The 14,479-nt window shown below is 40.0% G+C and overlaps 3 protein-coding genes and 1 pseudogene across 5 annotated transcripts in view; all 4 read left to right on the forward strand.

The window, feature by feature from the left end:
• The window catches only part of LOC146458072 (uncharacterized), a 37,784-nt gene extending 27,311 nt beyond the window's left edge, over positions 1 to 10,473 (forward strand). Inside the window, exons 2-4 of the mRNA XM_085091302.1 lie at positions 2,251 to 2,854; positions 3,344 to 3,787; positions 7,183 to 10,473. Coding sequence (XP_084947428.1) covers positions 2,251 to 2,854; positions 3,344 to 3,787; positions 7,183 to 9,935 — 3,801 coding nt within the window. The 3' untranslated portion in view covers positions 9,936 to 10,473. The remainder of the gene's footprint in view (positions 1 to 2,250; positions 2,855 to 3,343; positions 3,788 to 7,182) is intronic.
• The window catches only part of LOC146458073 (uncharacterized), a 49,512-nt pseudogene that overhangs the window by 25,954 nt on the left and 9,079 nt on the right, over positions 1 to 14,479 (forward strand). The window lies entirely within an intron of this gene.
• The window catches only part of LOC146458076 (uncharacterized), an 18,070-nt gene continuing 3,591 nt past the window's right edge, over positions 1 to 14,479 (forward strand). The window contains exon 1 of the mRNA XM_085091202.1: positions 1 to 727. The gene's annotated coding sequence lies outside the window, so the exon portion shown is untranslated. The remainder of the gene's footprint in view (positions 728 to 14,479) is intronic.
• Positions 11,986 to 14,479, forward strand: part of LOC146458077 (uncharacterized) — a 25,929-nt gene continuing 23,435 nt past the window's right edge. The window contains exon 1 of one of the 2 annotated variants that reach the window (XM_085091300.1): positions 11,986 to 12,561. The gene's annotated coding sequence lies outside the window, so the exon portion shown is untranslated. The remainder of the gene's footprint in view (positions 12,562 to 14,479) is intronic. The other variant, XM_085091301.1, reaches the window with a different exon arrangement.

The raw sequence follows: 14,479 nt of genomic DNA on the forward strand, positions 1-14,479 counted from the left end.
TTCTTAGAAAATGAATCGTAACAGAATAGGTTTGTGTAGGATTGTGGTCGAACATTTTTTTGCGACAGAAATTTGCTTTGCACTCCTTGTGAAAAATCGTGCCAAGCGGCACACTAACGCCTCCATACAAAAATAGCAATGAGACACTTATCAAAACAAAGGTCGCTTGCGGCAACAATACATCGCATCTTGAAATAAAAATTACCGGAGGATTACTTGTTTAATTGATCAGTTTTGCACATCATATCTGATACCAAGAAAGCCAGTTCTTGGCTCAGTTGAAAAGGCTCGGCCGTTTATCAGCTTAGACTATAACTTTTCATGCTCACGTGTACGTGCTGAAGCGGACCATTTGGCAAACATCTTTGATTACCTCTTAGCTTGAAAGCACATATTTGGTTTCTTTCAGTTTCTTGTATCCGAGCCAGACGACCCAGAGGTCAGATGCTCGTATAAGCACATTCCTTCGTTTGTTAATCTGTTTGCCCACAAACGAACAAACATCTACAGCAGCATAAATTCGAATTTACGATCCGCAACTCAGTACTCATCTAAACTGAGTTGGACTGATACTCTCTCCGGAGTTCAGCAGCATTAGCCTTCGACTACATTTGTCTGCGAGTAATCGCGTGAGGCTGCCATTTCTTCATTGTCCTTCTTCCGGCGCACACTAGGACAGGAATTTCTTTGTTTCCTAACTGGATCTCTTGCTTGTCTATCATTCAAGGTACAGTAAGGTAAGTGTATTTCGCCTTAAAACTTCAGTAGTATTAACAGCTCCCTATAAACTCCGTTAATCAGTAAAGAACCGTGTTCATTATAGGCAAAGGAAGTCGCACATAATTCTTCAACATAATTATTCAATCAGTTATTTGAAATATACTGGGTCGCGAAATATGCAAGTATAATCTGAAAACGATTCCAGTTACTCAACTGAAAAGGCTTGACGTTGTAAAGAACAGTGGAATCTCTCGTTCAGAGGCGATCCTCAGAACTCATTATCTCATTGACACACTAAATTATCGGTCGGTGATGGGACAAAAATCTTTTGATACAGGACGTTCTGGATTTTTATTTTACACTGTATTACATTGAGGCTGCGTTCCAATTTAATTCAAGAAGCTTTTGCTGGCGAATAGCATGTGGCTAGGGACAAGACAACCGTTTCTCTTTCGAAAGTGAAACTGAAATCTCACATGCATGACCATTACATACTAAGGATTTTTGTTTCAGTGTAACAAGTAATTTGAAACATGCAACCGTAGACTGCGAGTACTCTCTTATTTTCTTTTGCGTCACGGTAAAATTCGATAACGCGCGAGGAGCGAGCGAAAAAAAAATTGAGAGTCGTCCTTTTTCCACTCTCGCCCCAATCTCTCCTCCTTTTTTGACAGAATTTGCATAATTTTAACTTTTCGCGCGCTCTGCTTGGCTCTGAGGAACAAAGGACGACCGCTTGCGGTCAGATTTCCGCAATTTTCTTTTTTTTTTAAGCGAGGGCTTGCTTAGCTCTTTTACAAGACGGAGTTGCATGATTTTCGACGTTTTGCTCACTCTTACAGTTTCCTCAACACCACCCACTATACTTCTGCTTAACCGAAAAACTCGAGCGCAGATTTTGTCAGTATCTTTGACGAATTGAAAAAACCACATTAAAAGAAGCCAATATTGTAAGTTAAGTTTGTCAAGTTTTCTTTTTTATTGAAAACAACATCCAAGAATGTGTGGCTTGAGTAGGCGTTCCAAAACATTTCAATTCTATCTGGGTGATAAGATTTAGAAGACTAGATTGTTTTTATTACATGGACAAAATTTTATCAGTGTTTGTATGGATCAGACATTTTTAAAATAAAAGACGCCATCAGTCGTTTCGTATCCCAAGCAAAACCCTAAGCTCGAAAGATATCTGCTGTATCAGCATCCGGCTAGACTGTTCACTGTCCCCTATTTTTCCGTGGGACTTTCGATACTCGTACGCTTCCGCCTTCGATCGAACTCCCGCCCAACCTTGGGAAGAGGAGAGACCCTGGAAATGAGATTGACTCCCGCCGCGAGGGCAACCTGATATTAACCTGGGGAGAGTGTATAACCATTTACAGATCTAACAAATTGGACCCCAGTGTTCGCGACAAAGCAAAGCTGAATCACCGGGACCACCCATCAATTATGAGAGAAGTATACTATTAGTACCAGGTAATACATATACACATTATTTGAATTTATTTTCTTTTATCCTTCTTTGTGGTAAAGATGATGGTCTCTGACGAGGAGAAGAGATGGATTGTTGTAGGAATTGCGATGAACAAAGTTGTCGCTCCAGTTTTGCGAGATGTTATCAAAACAGGAATAAACACTCATTATGACGACTTGGACAAGCACCTGACCCCAAGCTGTACTCTGAAGACACTGACTTATCCTTACGCCAATTCTGATCCACACCTTAAAAAACTGAAATTTCAGAACGTTAATAACAACAGTGTACTGCATGGCAATGACAGAAAAGGGTATAATTTTACCATCAACAGTTCAGTTGACCTGGCCAAGATTTACTTGCCGGGTCATCTTGCTATGTTTTCTGCCTTTGATGAGTCGCTGGACATGACCGCCATCTTGAACTTGTTGGGAATTTCGTATTACCAACCAAAGGCTATTTTCCCCGCACTCACTCAGACATCTGCTGATGATGTCCGGAAAAATGTCCGAAACAAGTGGGGCCATTTTGACGTCAGTGACTGGTCTGACACCTTCTACGACGATTGCTTTGCCCAGCTACAAGCATTGGTGAGAAGTCTGGGACTGACTGGTGACAAGGAGAAGGAGACATTGGATGAGCTGAATGACTGGCAAACTAAAGGTACGGCAAGCGCACTCTTATTGTTGAGAGTCTCAGCGCTCTCCTTTTAATTCACGAAAAGGACAAATTAAAGTAGAATGAAAGATTGAATGAACGAATGAACGAACGAACGAAAGAAGAGAAAAAAATAACGAGGAAAATAAATAAATAAATAGGAATTTCAGTGGAATCCACGAAGTGGCTCTTCTCTCCGCTGTTTCCAGGTCGAATTGGAATTTGGAAATGTTGGTTTTTGTGAAGGGAGGAAAACCGGAGTACCCGGAGAAAAACCCTCGAAGCAGGGACAAGAACCAAACGAATAGTTTTTTTTTCACAACATTATTTTTTAGCATACCGGTAGAGCCATTTCTTAAAGGAAGTTTCCATGGACTTAATAAATCTAAGATCCTCGAAATCACGTTGATATTACTCGTTTGAAAGTACGTATACTTCAATGTATTATATTTATAGGAGTATGATAATCATACAATCCCATCTTTTTGTATACAGGGTGCCAGTTGTGTATGGGGCATGCTGTGGACAAAAACCTTCTGACTTTAGTGCAACAAAATGTGAAAGATCTCATCGATGACAGCAGCAACATTAAGTCGGTATTGGATCAGCAAATCGACCAGTTCGCTTCAGTCAAAACTAAAGTTGCCGCCTTTGAAGATCAGCAACTTTGCCAGGGAACCAGACTGGATGAACACGATGAAGAGTTGATTGAACAACAGGAAAAGCTTCAAGAGGTGAAGGAGACTCTGGACAGACTTTTGTGTTGTCAGAGAGCCGTCAACGAGCGACTATCGATGCAAGTTCACGCGTTACAAGAAGGTCTTTCCAAGACTGATGACAAACTTGCGCAACTGGAGCTGGGCCTAACCGCAATGACCGACAAAGTACAACACTTGGATCAAGAAGTTGAAAGTCTAAAAATGAAAGACTTCAAATCAGGTAAGCTATTTAGAAAAAAACGACTATAGATGTTTATCTCCAGAAGAACCTGATTCTTCTTTTTTTTTTTTTACAACTTCTGAAGACAAAGCTACAGATGTAGTGATAATCAGGGTTACCTAATGGTTCATTTCGGTCACTATTTGATGACCTCAGAAATTCGAATTAGTTTTAAAGAAAATCTACAGTTTTCTTAGGAGAAATGTCACCTTAAAAAGTTGGAACACTGGAAAACTAATTCCTTTCGTTTTCCAAGGGGCAACTATGGCGTTAAGAATGCGGAAATTGGTCATGCAGCTAGCATTTTCGTAAAACCAACAAAAGCTAGTAAATTTGGTAAACTAAAACGTTCTGCGCGACTTGAATTTTCAGCTCAAGCGTCCTCTGAATGTTAGAAAATCATACAAACTCTTGCACTGAGTTCATTTCTCAAAAAAATCTGTAGATCCCCGGGTGAAGAAAATAGTCTTCTCTTTCAGAAAGTAAAACAGATAGTTTTTCACTAAGTTGTATCCAATAATTGGCTTATCACTGTCCAAGGGCTCACATTCAGTTTTATCTCACTTTGATTGGCTTTGAATTTTATTTCTCACTGAACTCTTGAAATTTAAAGACCACACACCAAAAATAGGTTCAATGTGATGCAAGTTGGTCATGTCTCGTCTCTTGACTTTTCAATTGCAGATAAATACCTTCCTCAAGCTTTCGCGCAATTTAACTCAATTTTAATTCAAAATTGTATCGCGGAACTAACAATAAAGGCTGCACCCAGCGGGAACATTTAAACAAAATACTTGAAATGTTGTCTCTTGTGTTCCCAGATAATTTGGTGGCCTTTTAAAGCTTATACAGTTTTTTTCTATTCTTATGTTTTGGCTGAAAATTGAAATCGCAAAATAGGTTTAGGAAATGGAATATCGTTCCCCGAATTTACGAGCTAGTTGACCTTCAGTTGGCATTGTTAACGAGAAATTTTCCCATTTGCAAAGAAAGGCGAAAGGAATTAGGTTGCCAGTGTTGCAGAATTACAGTTTGAGCTGATACTTTGCAGAAGCAAACTTTAGATTGCTTTTAAAACCAAATCCGAATTTTTAAACAGTTTAGGGCCTTCCAACAGATATCCACGAAATGTACAGTTAATTGAGTATCGCTGTTACATTTTATCAATTTCGGTCATAATCACAGTATCAAATATACAATGTCCTTACACAGGAATTAGTTATTCTTAGCTCAACTGGTAGAACACTGACTGTACGGTATCGCAGAGATCATGGCCGATTTTTAACCCCCTGAATTTTTTGGTGGACGCTCCTTATCTTTGGCAACTGCTTAGCTAGAGATGCGAATATAACTGTGATGATCTTTTACCTATTAAAAGGTTGCTTCCTCCGCAGTGCAAATAAATAAATTGTCGGGTATGGTTTAAAGTCCTTTGCTCCAATCATCACTACACCTGTCCCGCCATTTATTATTACTCGGGCCGTAAGGCGGACCGAGTTAAGGTTTCGGTAGCTGATTATCAAATTCTTTTTACTTTTTGGGATCGCGATGGGCCGAGAGATAAGACTTCGGGCCACGAGTTATTGTTCTCGGTCTCGTTTTTTGTACTCGGCTGGTACGAGTTACGTTTTCTGTGGTGTTATCAAATTCTTTAAATTCTCGGTCGCGTTCTTTGTTTTCGGGCCGTGAGGAGTGTTTACAATATGCGAGCCCTGATGCGAGCCAGACGTGCAAAGCATGAACAAAACATGCGAGGCATGCGAGGCAACCCCAACATAAACTGCTAACCGTTAAGCTAACCGGGGAGCTATTTAAGCTAACCTAAGTGCTCTTTAGGCTAACCGAAGTGTTTTTTTAGGCTAACCTAAGTGCCTCAAGGTTAGTTTTGTTTAACCGAAAATTCAGTCTATGACTTCGCGGGCCAAGATAGATAGATAAAAGATAAAGATGTCTCGCTTTTACTATAGAAAAACAATCAATGTAGAAACGGTTTCTGTCTTCAAATGAAAGGTGAATAACAAATGCTTTCCCCTGAATTTCATTTAAAAATATAAACAGCGAAACATTGAAAAACGTACAAGGATATAAACGTACACGTGATGCGTAACGTTACTATAGATCCCGAGGAGGGGGTACTCAACAGATGCTTGGGTAGGGAGTTGCGGCCGGGGCGTTCAAACCCTGACCCTGTTTAAGACACAATTCTCCGATTTCCCTATCCCGTTTAAGACATAATTCAAAATTTTCAGGCCCTTTCTAAGACATTTAACCCAAAATCACACCCTGTTTAAGACTAGAATGAAATAAGAATACACTAGTTTCTTACTGTATCAATCACAATCACAATCTGTTTAAGCTATTAGGTCATGTAGGGATACCCTGTTTAAGACAGAAAGTGATGAAATAGATACCCCGTTCAAGACAAAACACCCTGAAAACCATACCCTATCGGGCTGCACGTCCCCGTTAAAGTCACATAAGGGAGTACCCCCCGGGTCTAGATCATACCCAAAATTACGATCCCTCATTGACCCGGCGTCACATACATCTTAGGACCGTACAAATGGTTTCTGTCTCTAAACGAATGGTGAGAACGTAAGGATTAAAGCCCGGGGATAATAAAAAGCATTCGTATGACAAATGTCGTTTTCCCCTGTACTTCATTCTGACTGCAAGAAATGCAATTCTATCTGGTGGTTACTTATTGCCTCACTATATCTCTTTATCTATCTCTTGGGGGTGGGGGGCGGGAGGGGGAAAGAGGATCCACCCCCAAGAGAGCTTGCTCGCAGGCTAGAGTATAAGCTGGAAACAGCTTCTTGTTATTATTATTATTATTATTATTATTATTATTATTATTATTATTATTATTATTATTATTATTATTATTATTATTATTATTATTATTATTATTTTAATGTCCAAACGTGTTTAAAACGTCCCTTTAAGCCACTTAAATTAACCAAAGTGCAATAACAACCTAAAAAGTCATAAAATAACACATAGGCGACCCATAGCCAATAAATCAACTTTTCATACTAAAACAGCAAAATTCAACGTTCCAAGTCAAGACAGTATAGTTACCAAGGAAATATAAAATTAACTGAATATTGGTATGTCAAACTAGATTTTTACCAGCACATTACAGGGTAACAAGTGATGAGTTTGCACCCGGCCTGAACGTCTTAATGCAAATTATTTGTATTCGATACAAAGATGCTCTCTTCAACAGAAACATGCGGCAAACAAACAGTTGGTACATACATCCCTTTTAAAACTCTTCTCATATGGTGCGCTCTTTGATTGGTCTCTGAGCGAGACCGAAGGCGTGTGTGCATGTTTAAAATAATTTATCTTTTTTTCAATCTGTTAAAATATATATATATTTTTTTCAGATGTTGATGGCTACTCAACAGCATTGAAAGCATCAATAGAAAGGGAAACAGAGTTGCAGCCCAAATTGTTGGATGTTCCTACCGTCGCCAAGATGAAAACAGACGAAATATTTACTAATCTTGTTATGCAATATGGACGAAAACCCATTAAAGACGGAGATTCCGAAAGAGGGGCACATCTGAAGCGGTATGGTCAAGCGAGCGGCATTCGAGTCAAACACTGTCAAGAATTGTTTACTTGCACCACCGATGAAAAAGAGACTCCCAAATCCATTCTTGTCACTGGGAAAGCAGGGATCGGAAAGACCTTGTTTTGTCAAAAGCTTTTTCGAGATTGGGCTACAGATAAGTTGTTTCTGTCACCAACAAACGCGCAATTGCCTAATTTTAAGTTTACGTACCTGTTGACGTTTCGTCAGTTGAATTTACTAGAGGGAGAGACTTTAACTTTGCAAGAACTCTTAAACTGCTCTGTAATATTAGATGACCAATCAAATATTAGCGACGAGGTTTTCGAATACATTCGTAATCACCCTGAAGAAGTTTTAATTATTCTCGACGGTTTTGACGAATTTTCCGAACAAGCTAAGATTGCTGGTGATGAGCATGAAAGGTATCCAAATAGCTGTCGAAAGAAAATGCCGGTAGCCTCACTATGTGCCAAACTAATGAGAGGAAAAATTTTAGGAAAGGCTACTGTTATGATAACGTCAAGACCTGACGAAACGGACAAGATCAGTGAAATGGGCTTCGATCGGAAAGTGGAAATTACGGGGTTTTCTCAAGAAGAGGTGAGAGAATACATTGAGAAGTATTTCCGACAGAACGAAATCATGAAAAACACTGTACTGGAGCATATCACGAAGAACGAGAATCTCATCAGTTTTGCTCATATCCCCGTGCTTTGTGCTCTGATGTGTTCATACATGGAGTACGTTCTACAGGAATCAAAGAGCACTGAAGACCTACCCATCTCAGCAAGAGATCTCTATTTTGAAGTTTTTAACATTTTTAGAGAAAAACATGACAAAAACGTAGTTTCTCATTTTGACGAAACCTTCCTGGATAAACTGTCAAAGTTTGCAGCTGAGTTGCTCTTGGAGAAAAAGTTCCTTTTTAGCGAGGAAGAACTGAACAAAAAGTTCAATTCAGAAGAAGTTGAAAGCCTGAGGAAAACCGGCCTTCTTCATTGTGGTCCTTCTTTCAGAGTGTCTTTTTCTCAAACAACAAAACATTTTTGTTTTACTCACTTAACTCTTCAGGAATATTTAGCCGCTCATTGGTTTGTAAAGAGGAGGAAAATTCCTCCAAGAGAAACCGTATCCACAATGGTGATACAGTTCATGGCTGGTATTCTGTCGAAAAAAAAAGATAGCGAGCTTATGGAAAAGTTGCTTGAACAACTTTCTTCAAACACGTGTATTGAGCCGAATGAACATCTTCTTCCAGGAAAATGTCTTTATGAATATCAGGACAAGGAATTCGCTAAAGATTACTACCGTGAACACCCTGTTCGTGGTGGAAACTGGATTTGCTTCAGTGGCATAACTGACGTGGACTGTATTGCCATATCGTTTTTTCTCGATATACTCAGTGCACTGAATGAAGAGGAACTCAGCACAAGACAGCAAACATCGCCGTCTGGACAGCCGCCATTTATCAGCGTCGAGAGGTTGGGAATTGATAACTCGGAAATGACATTGTCTGAACAGTGCTCCATTTCCACCATCAAGGAATTAATCATTGAATACAGCATGATACAATTTGGATTAACACGGATCTCTGCATCATTAGAGAAAGATTTTTGTCCCATAACCGAGCTGATCCTGGTATCTTGTCCACTGATTTGTGAATGTTCAGATTGTATTCGAAATTTACTGTCTAAAAACTTAAGCGGTCTTGTTCTGTGGCATACTTTGTCCACTGATGCCGGTGTTGTCAGCCTGTGTGAAGCACTAAAACAGCCAAGCTGCAAAGTAACCACACTAGGTCTGGGTGGTAATGGCATCACTGATGCCGGTTTTGTCAGTCTGTGTGAAGCACTAAAGCAGCCAAGCTGCAAAGTTACCACACTAACTCTGGGTGGTAATCAGATCACTGATGCCGGTGTTGCCCGTCTGTGTGAAGCACTTAAAGAACCAAGCTGCAAAGTAACCGCACTAGAGCTGGATTCTAATTGCATCACTGATGACGGTGCTGTGTGTCTATGTGACGCCCTAAAGCAGCCAACCTGCAAAGTAACCACACTAACTCTAGATGGTATTCAGATCACTGATGCCGGTGTTGTCAGTCTGTGTGAAGCCCTAAAAGAGCCAAGCTGCAAAGTGACCAACCTATCTCTGCGCATGAATCAGATCACTGATGTCGAAGCTGCCAGTCTATGTAAAGCCCTAAAACAGCCAAGCTGCAAAGTGACCAACCTATCTCTGCGCATGAATCAGATCACTGATGTCGGAGCTACCAGTCTATGTGAAGCCCTAAAAGAGCCAAGCTGCAAAGTGACCAACCTATCTTTGGATATGAATCAGATCACTGATGTCGGAGCTGCCAGTCTATCTGAAGCCCTAAAACAGCCAAGCTGCAAAGTAACCACACTATCTTTGGATGCGAATCAGATCACTGATGTCGGAGCTGCCAGTCTATGTGAAGCACTAAAACAGCCAAGCAGCAAAGTAACCACACTATCTTTGGTTGCGAATCAGATCAGTGATGTCGGAGCTGCCAGTCTACGCGAAGAACCAAAGCAGCTGTAAAGTAACCCACCTAAATTTAAACCTGTATGGACACCCGATCATTGAAGAAAAGCGGAAGTTTTGCTTAATCGGTTACTGCAACACAGACCAGGTACTTAAGGACATCGGTAGAAGGATATTACTGATTGCAAAACAGTCTTTTGTTCTATAGGCTCTGTTTTTCTGTTCCTGGAGCAGCCTTGTAAAACAGCAAACAAACAGAGAGGCCATAGAGTACATTTGTCCGGTATAATGTTTTGAAGAACACATACATCAAGGCATATCCTTCCGACACAATCGCGTGTATCAATCGAGAGAAGGTTTTGTAATATTCTGCAAAATCAGAATCCTGTCAGTCGGGAAAACACGATATTTACAACAAATTACCTGCTACAACACATACAGGACGGGTCTTTAACTGTTTCGCTATAGATGATCTTGCAATCATTAACTTGAAAGTATATTTTCCTGCCTCCTGTTTTAATTTCTTGAGTTACACAAACAGTGTGTTTTGCTTAGTTCTGTAGTATTGGAAACCATTACAATTAATATGACCTGACCCGAGCAAAAACAAAATTGATTATTCTTCCAAGTACCAATTCTAAAGCGTTGTGTAATTAGCTTTTATTGCGAAATGATGCCAGGATAGCACTTGCATTTTTCGCTGGACATAGCTTTCTTTGATACCTTTATAGCCGCTTAGTGCGTCCATCAACTCAAAACTGAAGCCACCCTAGCCGGCGTAGCTGGCCTAATCAGAAAGAAGGAAGGGGGTGGGGAACGAGAAAAAGTGAGAGGAAAAAAGGGGGGAGTGGGGGGGGGGGGGGAAGGAATGCAGAAGACTTCCTTCTCCCCATTGCCTTTTATTTCTCTTACTTTTCCTAGCTCCCCTTCTCCTCCCCGATTACGCCTGCTAGACCACCCCCGTCATCTGAATATTTTCCGTGCCCCGGGAAGTCGGGAATTTTTTAACTGTAACTGAAGCCTAGTGAGGAGTGGACTTTCGTCAGTAATTTTTCATAAACTGTAAGGGGGCAGAGGAAAAGCCACCAGGACGTTTCCAGGGGAACCTAGAAAGCTGGGGTAATTTATTATCTACAGAGTTTGTTATGGGAAGACTTTTTTATTTTGCGATTTACGCAAGATTTCCGAACGCTGAAAGGACTATCTGGGGGCATGCTCCCCTAGGAATTTTTAAATTGTTGAGAAAGAAGAAGAAACTCAAAACAGTTCTTCATCATTTTAGTACCAAAAACCTTACCTTTTTCTTATTCTTTCCTTATTTTTGTTTTCCTTTCTTGTCCCCATAGTTTTCTCATAAAATAAAAGTACTGTGGAGTTCTAAGTTATTAAAATATCAAGAAAATTCACCTTGGGTGATGATATCCTTAATTCTCATGACCTCATGGGTTTAATAAGCATTAATATTACAAGGAGAAATTTGATACTGATCACTGTTAGAGCTTAAAGGGTTAAGGTTGCACAATCCTTTTAAATTTTAATAGCGCTGAAAATTGTTGACTAAGCAATCACAGCTAAAAATTAATGGCTCATGAGTACATATTACATGAATTCAACGCATTCTTAAAATATTTAATTTGGGTAATTTATTGATCTGTGTAAATATACAAGCATTCTGACTAACGTTATTTTAAATGAAGCAAGCTAATATATTGTAGGGAGAAACTATTTTTGTGAGCTGTAAATTATTATGAAGATATTAGCAGAAATGTGGAAAGTTAGATGAAAAACGAATGAGTCATTCTGCGCTCACCAGATAACTCCAGCAGGAGAATAACTATTGAAGCATCATGAATGATTGTATGTCTTTTCATATTTTTTTTATTGCTTGAATATGATCAACTCTAATCTGAGATTTAGCAGTGTATTTAGTAGTCAATGTCAGTGATCTCGTGACGTCAAGGGAATTATCCTTTTATTCAACTCTCTTTTAAGCAAAGATGCAAAGACAAGTAAATTGAAACTTATTTAAAATCCGCTGAAAACAAGCTTTTGCAAACCCCCTCCCCTCCTCCCTCCCCTCCTCCCACCCCCGCCACCAAACCCCAGTATAACGGTATAACGATAAGTAGCGTAACACACCGGAATACGGAAAACAACATCACGCTATTTTTGTGACTCAAACTATTCCATTAGCTAGGATAATTTTACAAATCTGCGAAACATACAATGGGAATAAACGAGGCCACATGAAGCTGGAGCATCCAGCGAAAATGCCATTAGGGGCAACACGCTTACGTCATCATGCCCTGGAAAATCACGCAATGCGTTATTCAGTCGATGATCCTAGTCAGCTTATCCATAAACGCAGAAAATAATCCTCGTGCCTGGACTGTATTAAGTTCTCTTCTTCAAACATCTGATTTAAACAACCTTGAGGCTTGAGTAACATTTTCATAACAATAAGGGGTAGAAAACCTGCGCGGGTCATTGCGCATTTTTGACCTTATGGTTATTTTTGTGAAAATAGACGCACAAGTCAGAGAATAAATATCCTGAGGGGAACGGAGAACTTTCATTTTCGATTCTCATCACGTCTCACAAACAGACACGCTAGACTGACTAATTCCTTTGCTTTCTGCTGTCATTTCTTCCTCAAGTAGGCTGCCAACAGTAAGTATATTACGTTCGCCTCTAGTTTCGTTAGCTGTGATTTCATACAATAACAAAACAAGAAAACTTCGTCAAACAGACCGGTAGGAGGGGTATCTGACGAAAACGTCGGTGGGGTGATGTCACTGAATCCCTCAAAACAAAAATGTTTGATTTTGTCTATTACAACCGATCGAATACGTTAAATTATTTGTGACGCTGTATCAAGCGTTGTGGTGTCCAAAGCAATACGATCTCCGAGACTGTAAATTGTGAAATTCCAAATCATAATTGGCAACTTCCTTACCAAATGGCACGCCGCAGTTTTGTGGCAAATAAGACAGACCCCCCCACCTCCTCCCCCGGAAAAAAAAGTCGAAAAGGAAAGCGATGCAAAACAGCAGATAAAGGCAGTTGGTGCAAGAATTTTGCTTATATTCTTGTTCTAATCCGACTGACATCTAAAACTGTGGACAATAGTTTTTGTAAACGACGGCCACTCCGCTCGATCGGCACAATCTTGTTGTTCAATGTTGCAAGTTTATCATCGATTTCTTGGCCGTTCTTCGCTTCCAGCCGCTTACCAGTCATTTGTGGCAATTTGATAGTTGATTACCTTTAATTTATTCTCGCCCTATCAATCCTACGTTCTTTTTCAGTCAGAAACGTTTTGACGATTTCTGTGTATTTGATAATACTGAAAAACATTTAAAGAATGCTGAAAAAGTACACAAAAAAATGTGTTCGCCTATTTAAGGAGCTCTTATATCTGTTCATTTTATATATTATATACGGTCTGGCCTTAAAGGACAAATATTACTATACCATTAAATTAGTCGCCCCTTAGCACCCCATTGCAAAATCGAAAGTCAAACATGAACATATTCTTGGTTTTGGTTGGGCGGGTGGGGGGGGGGGGGGGGTCATCTTGCCTCACGTAACTTCAAGTAAGACCATGGAAATGACATATTTGGGTCTGAAATAGGGTCAGGGTTTTGAGAATCGAGCCGCACACACCCACCAACAATTCTGAGGGGTACCCCCCCTCCCTATCCACTATATTTTCCACTCTTCTATGACATCTCCGGTATATGCAATTTCCGGTATAACGATAAGTAGCGTAACACACGGGAATACGGAAACAATATCAAGCTATATTTGTTACTCAAACTATTCCATTAGCTAGGATAGTTTTACAAATCTGCGAAACATACAAGCCACATGAAGCTGCAAGCATCCAGCGAAAATGCCATTAGGGGCAACACGCTTACATCATCATGCCCTGGAAAATCACGCAATGCGTTATTCAGTCGATGATCCTGATCCTAGTCAGTTTACCCATAAACGCAGAAAATAATCCTCGTGCCCGGACTGTATTAAGTTCTCTTCTTCAAACATCTGATTTAAACAACCCTGAGGCTTGATTAACATTTTCATAACAATATCAAAGGGGTAAAAAACTATGCGCGTCATTGCGCATTTTTGACCTTATGGTTATTTTTGTGAAAATAGACGCACACGTCAGAGAATTATGGAACGCCAAGCGTGACAAAAGTGTTCAAAAATAAAATATAGGTTATATCATTGAATATGTGTTGTGCTGTGTCATATATGGGTTGAAATTGCACATATGCGGTTTAAGGACGGTGCCTACTAATACCGAAGTATTTTTGTGCTTTGGGAGTTTTCTATTGTTTCGAATTTGTCATGATACAGCATTCTTGTTCAGCACGCGTGCAATGTCCAATGAGTGCATTCGGAAGTCAGGCAAGCGTGGTCATTGCACGCGTGCTGAACAAGAATGCTGTATCATGACAAACTCGAAACAATAGAAAACTCCCAAAGCACAAACTCAGCCAAAACGCTAAAACTCTTCAATGTTTACTCAAGTTTGGGCTTATAGGAGATAATGTCACAGTCTTTCAATGACCATAAAATTCAGAATCCGGGTA

The sequence above is a fragment of the Pavona decussata genome, unplaced genomic scaffold (genome assembly GCF_977016875.1).
Source record: "Pavona decussata unplaced genomic scaffold, jaPavDecu1.1 SCAFFOLD_234, whole genome shotgun sequence".
Lineage (NCBI taxonomy): Eukaryota > Metazoa > Cnidaria > Anthozoa > Scleractinia > Agariciidae > Pavona > Pavona decussata.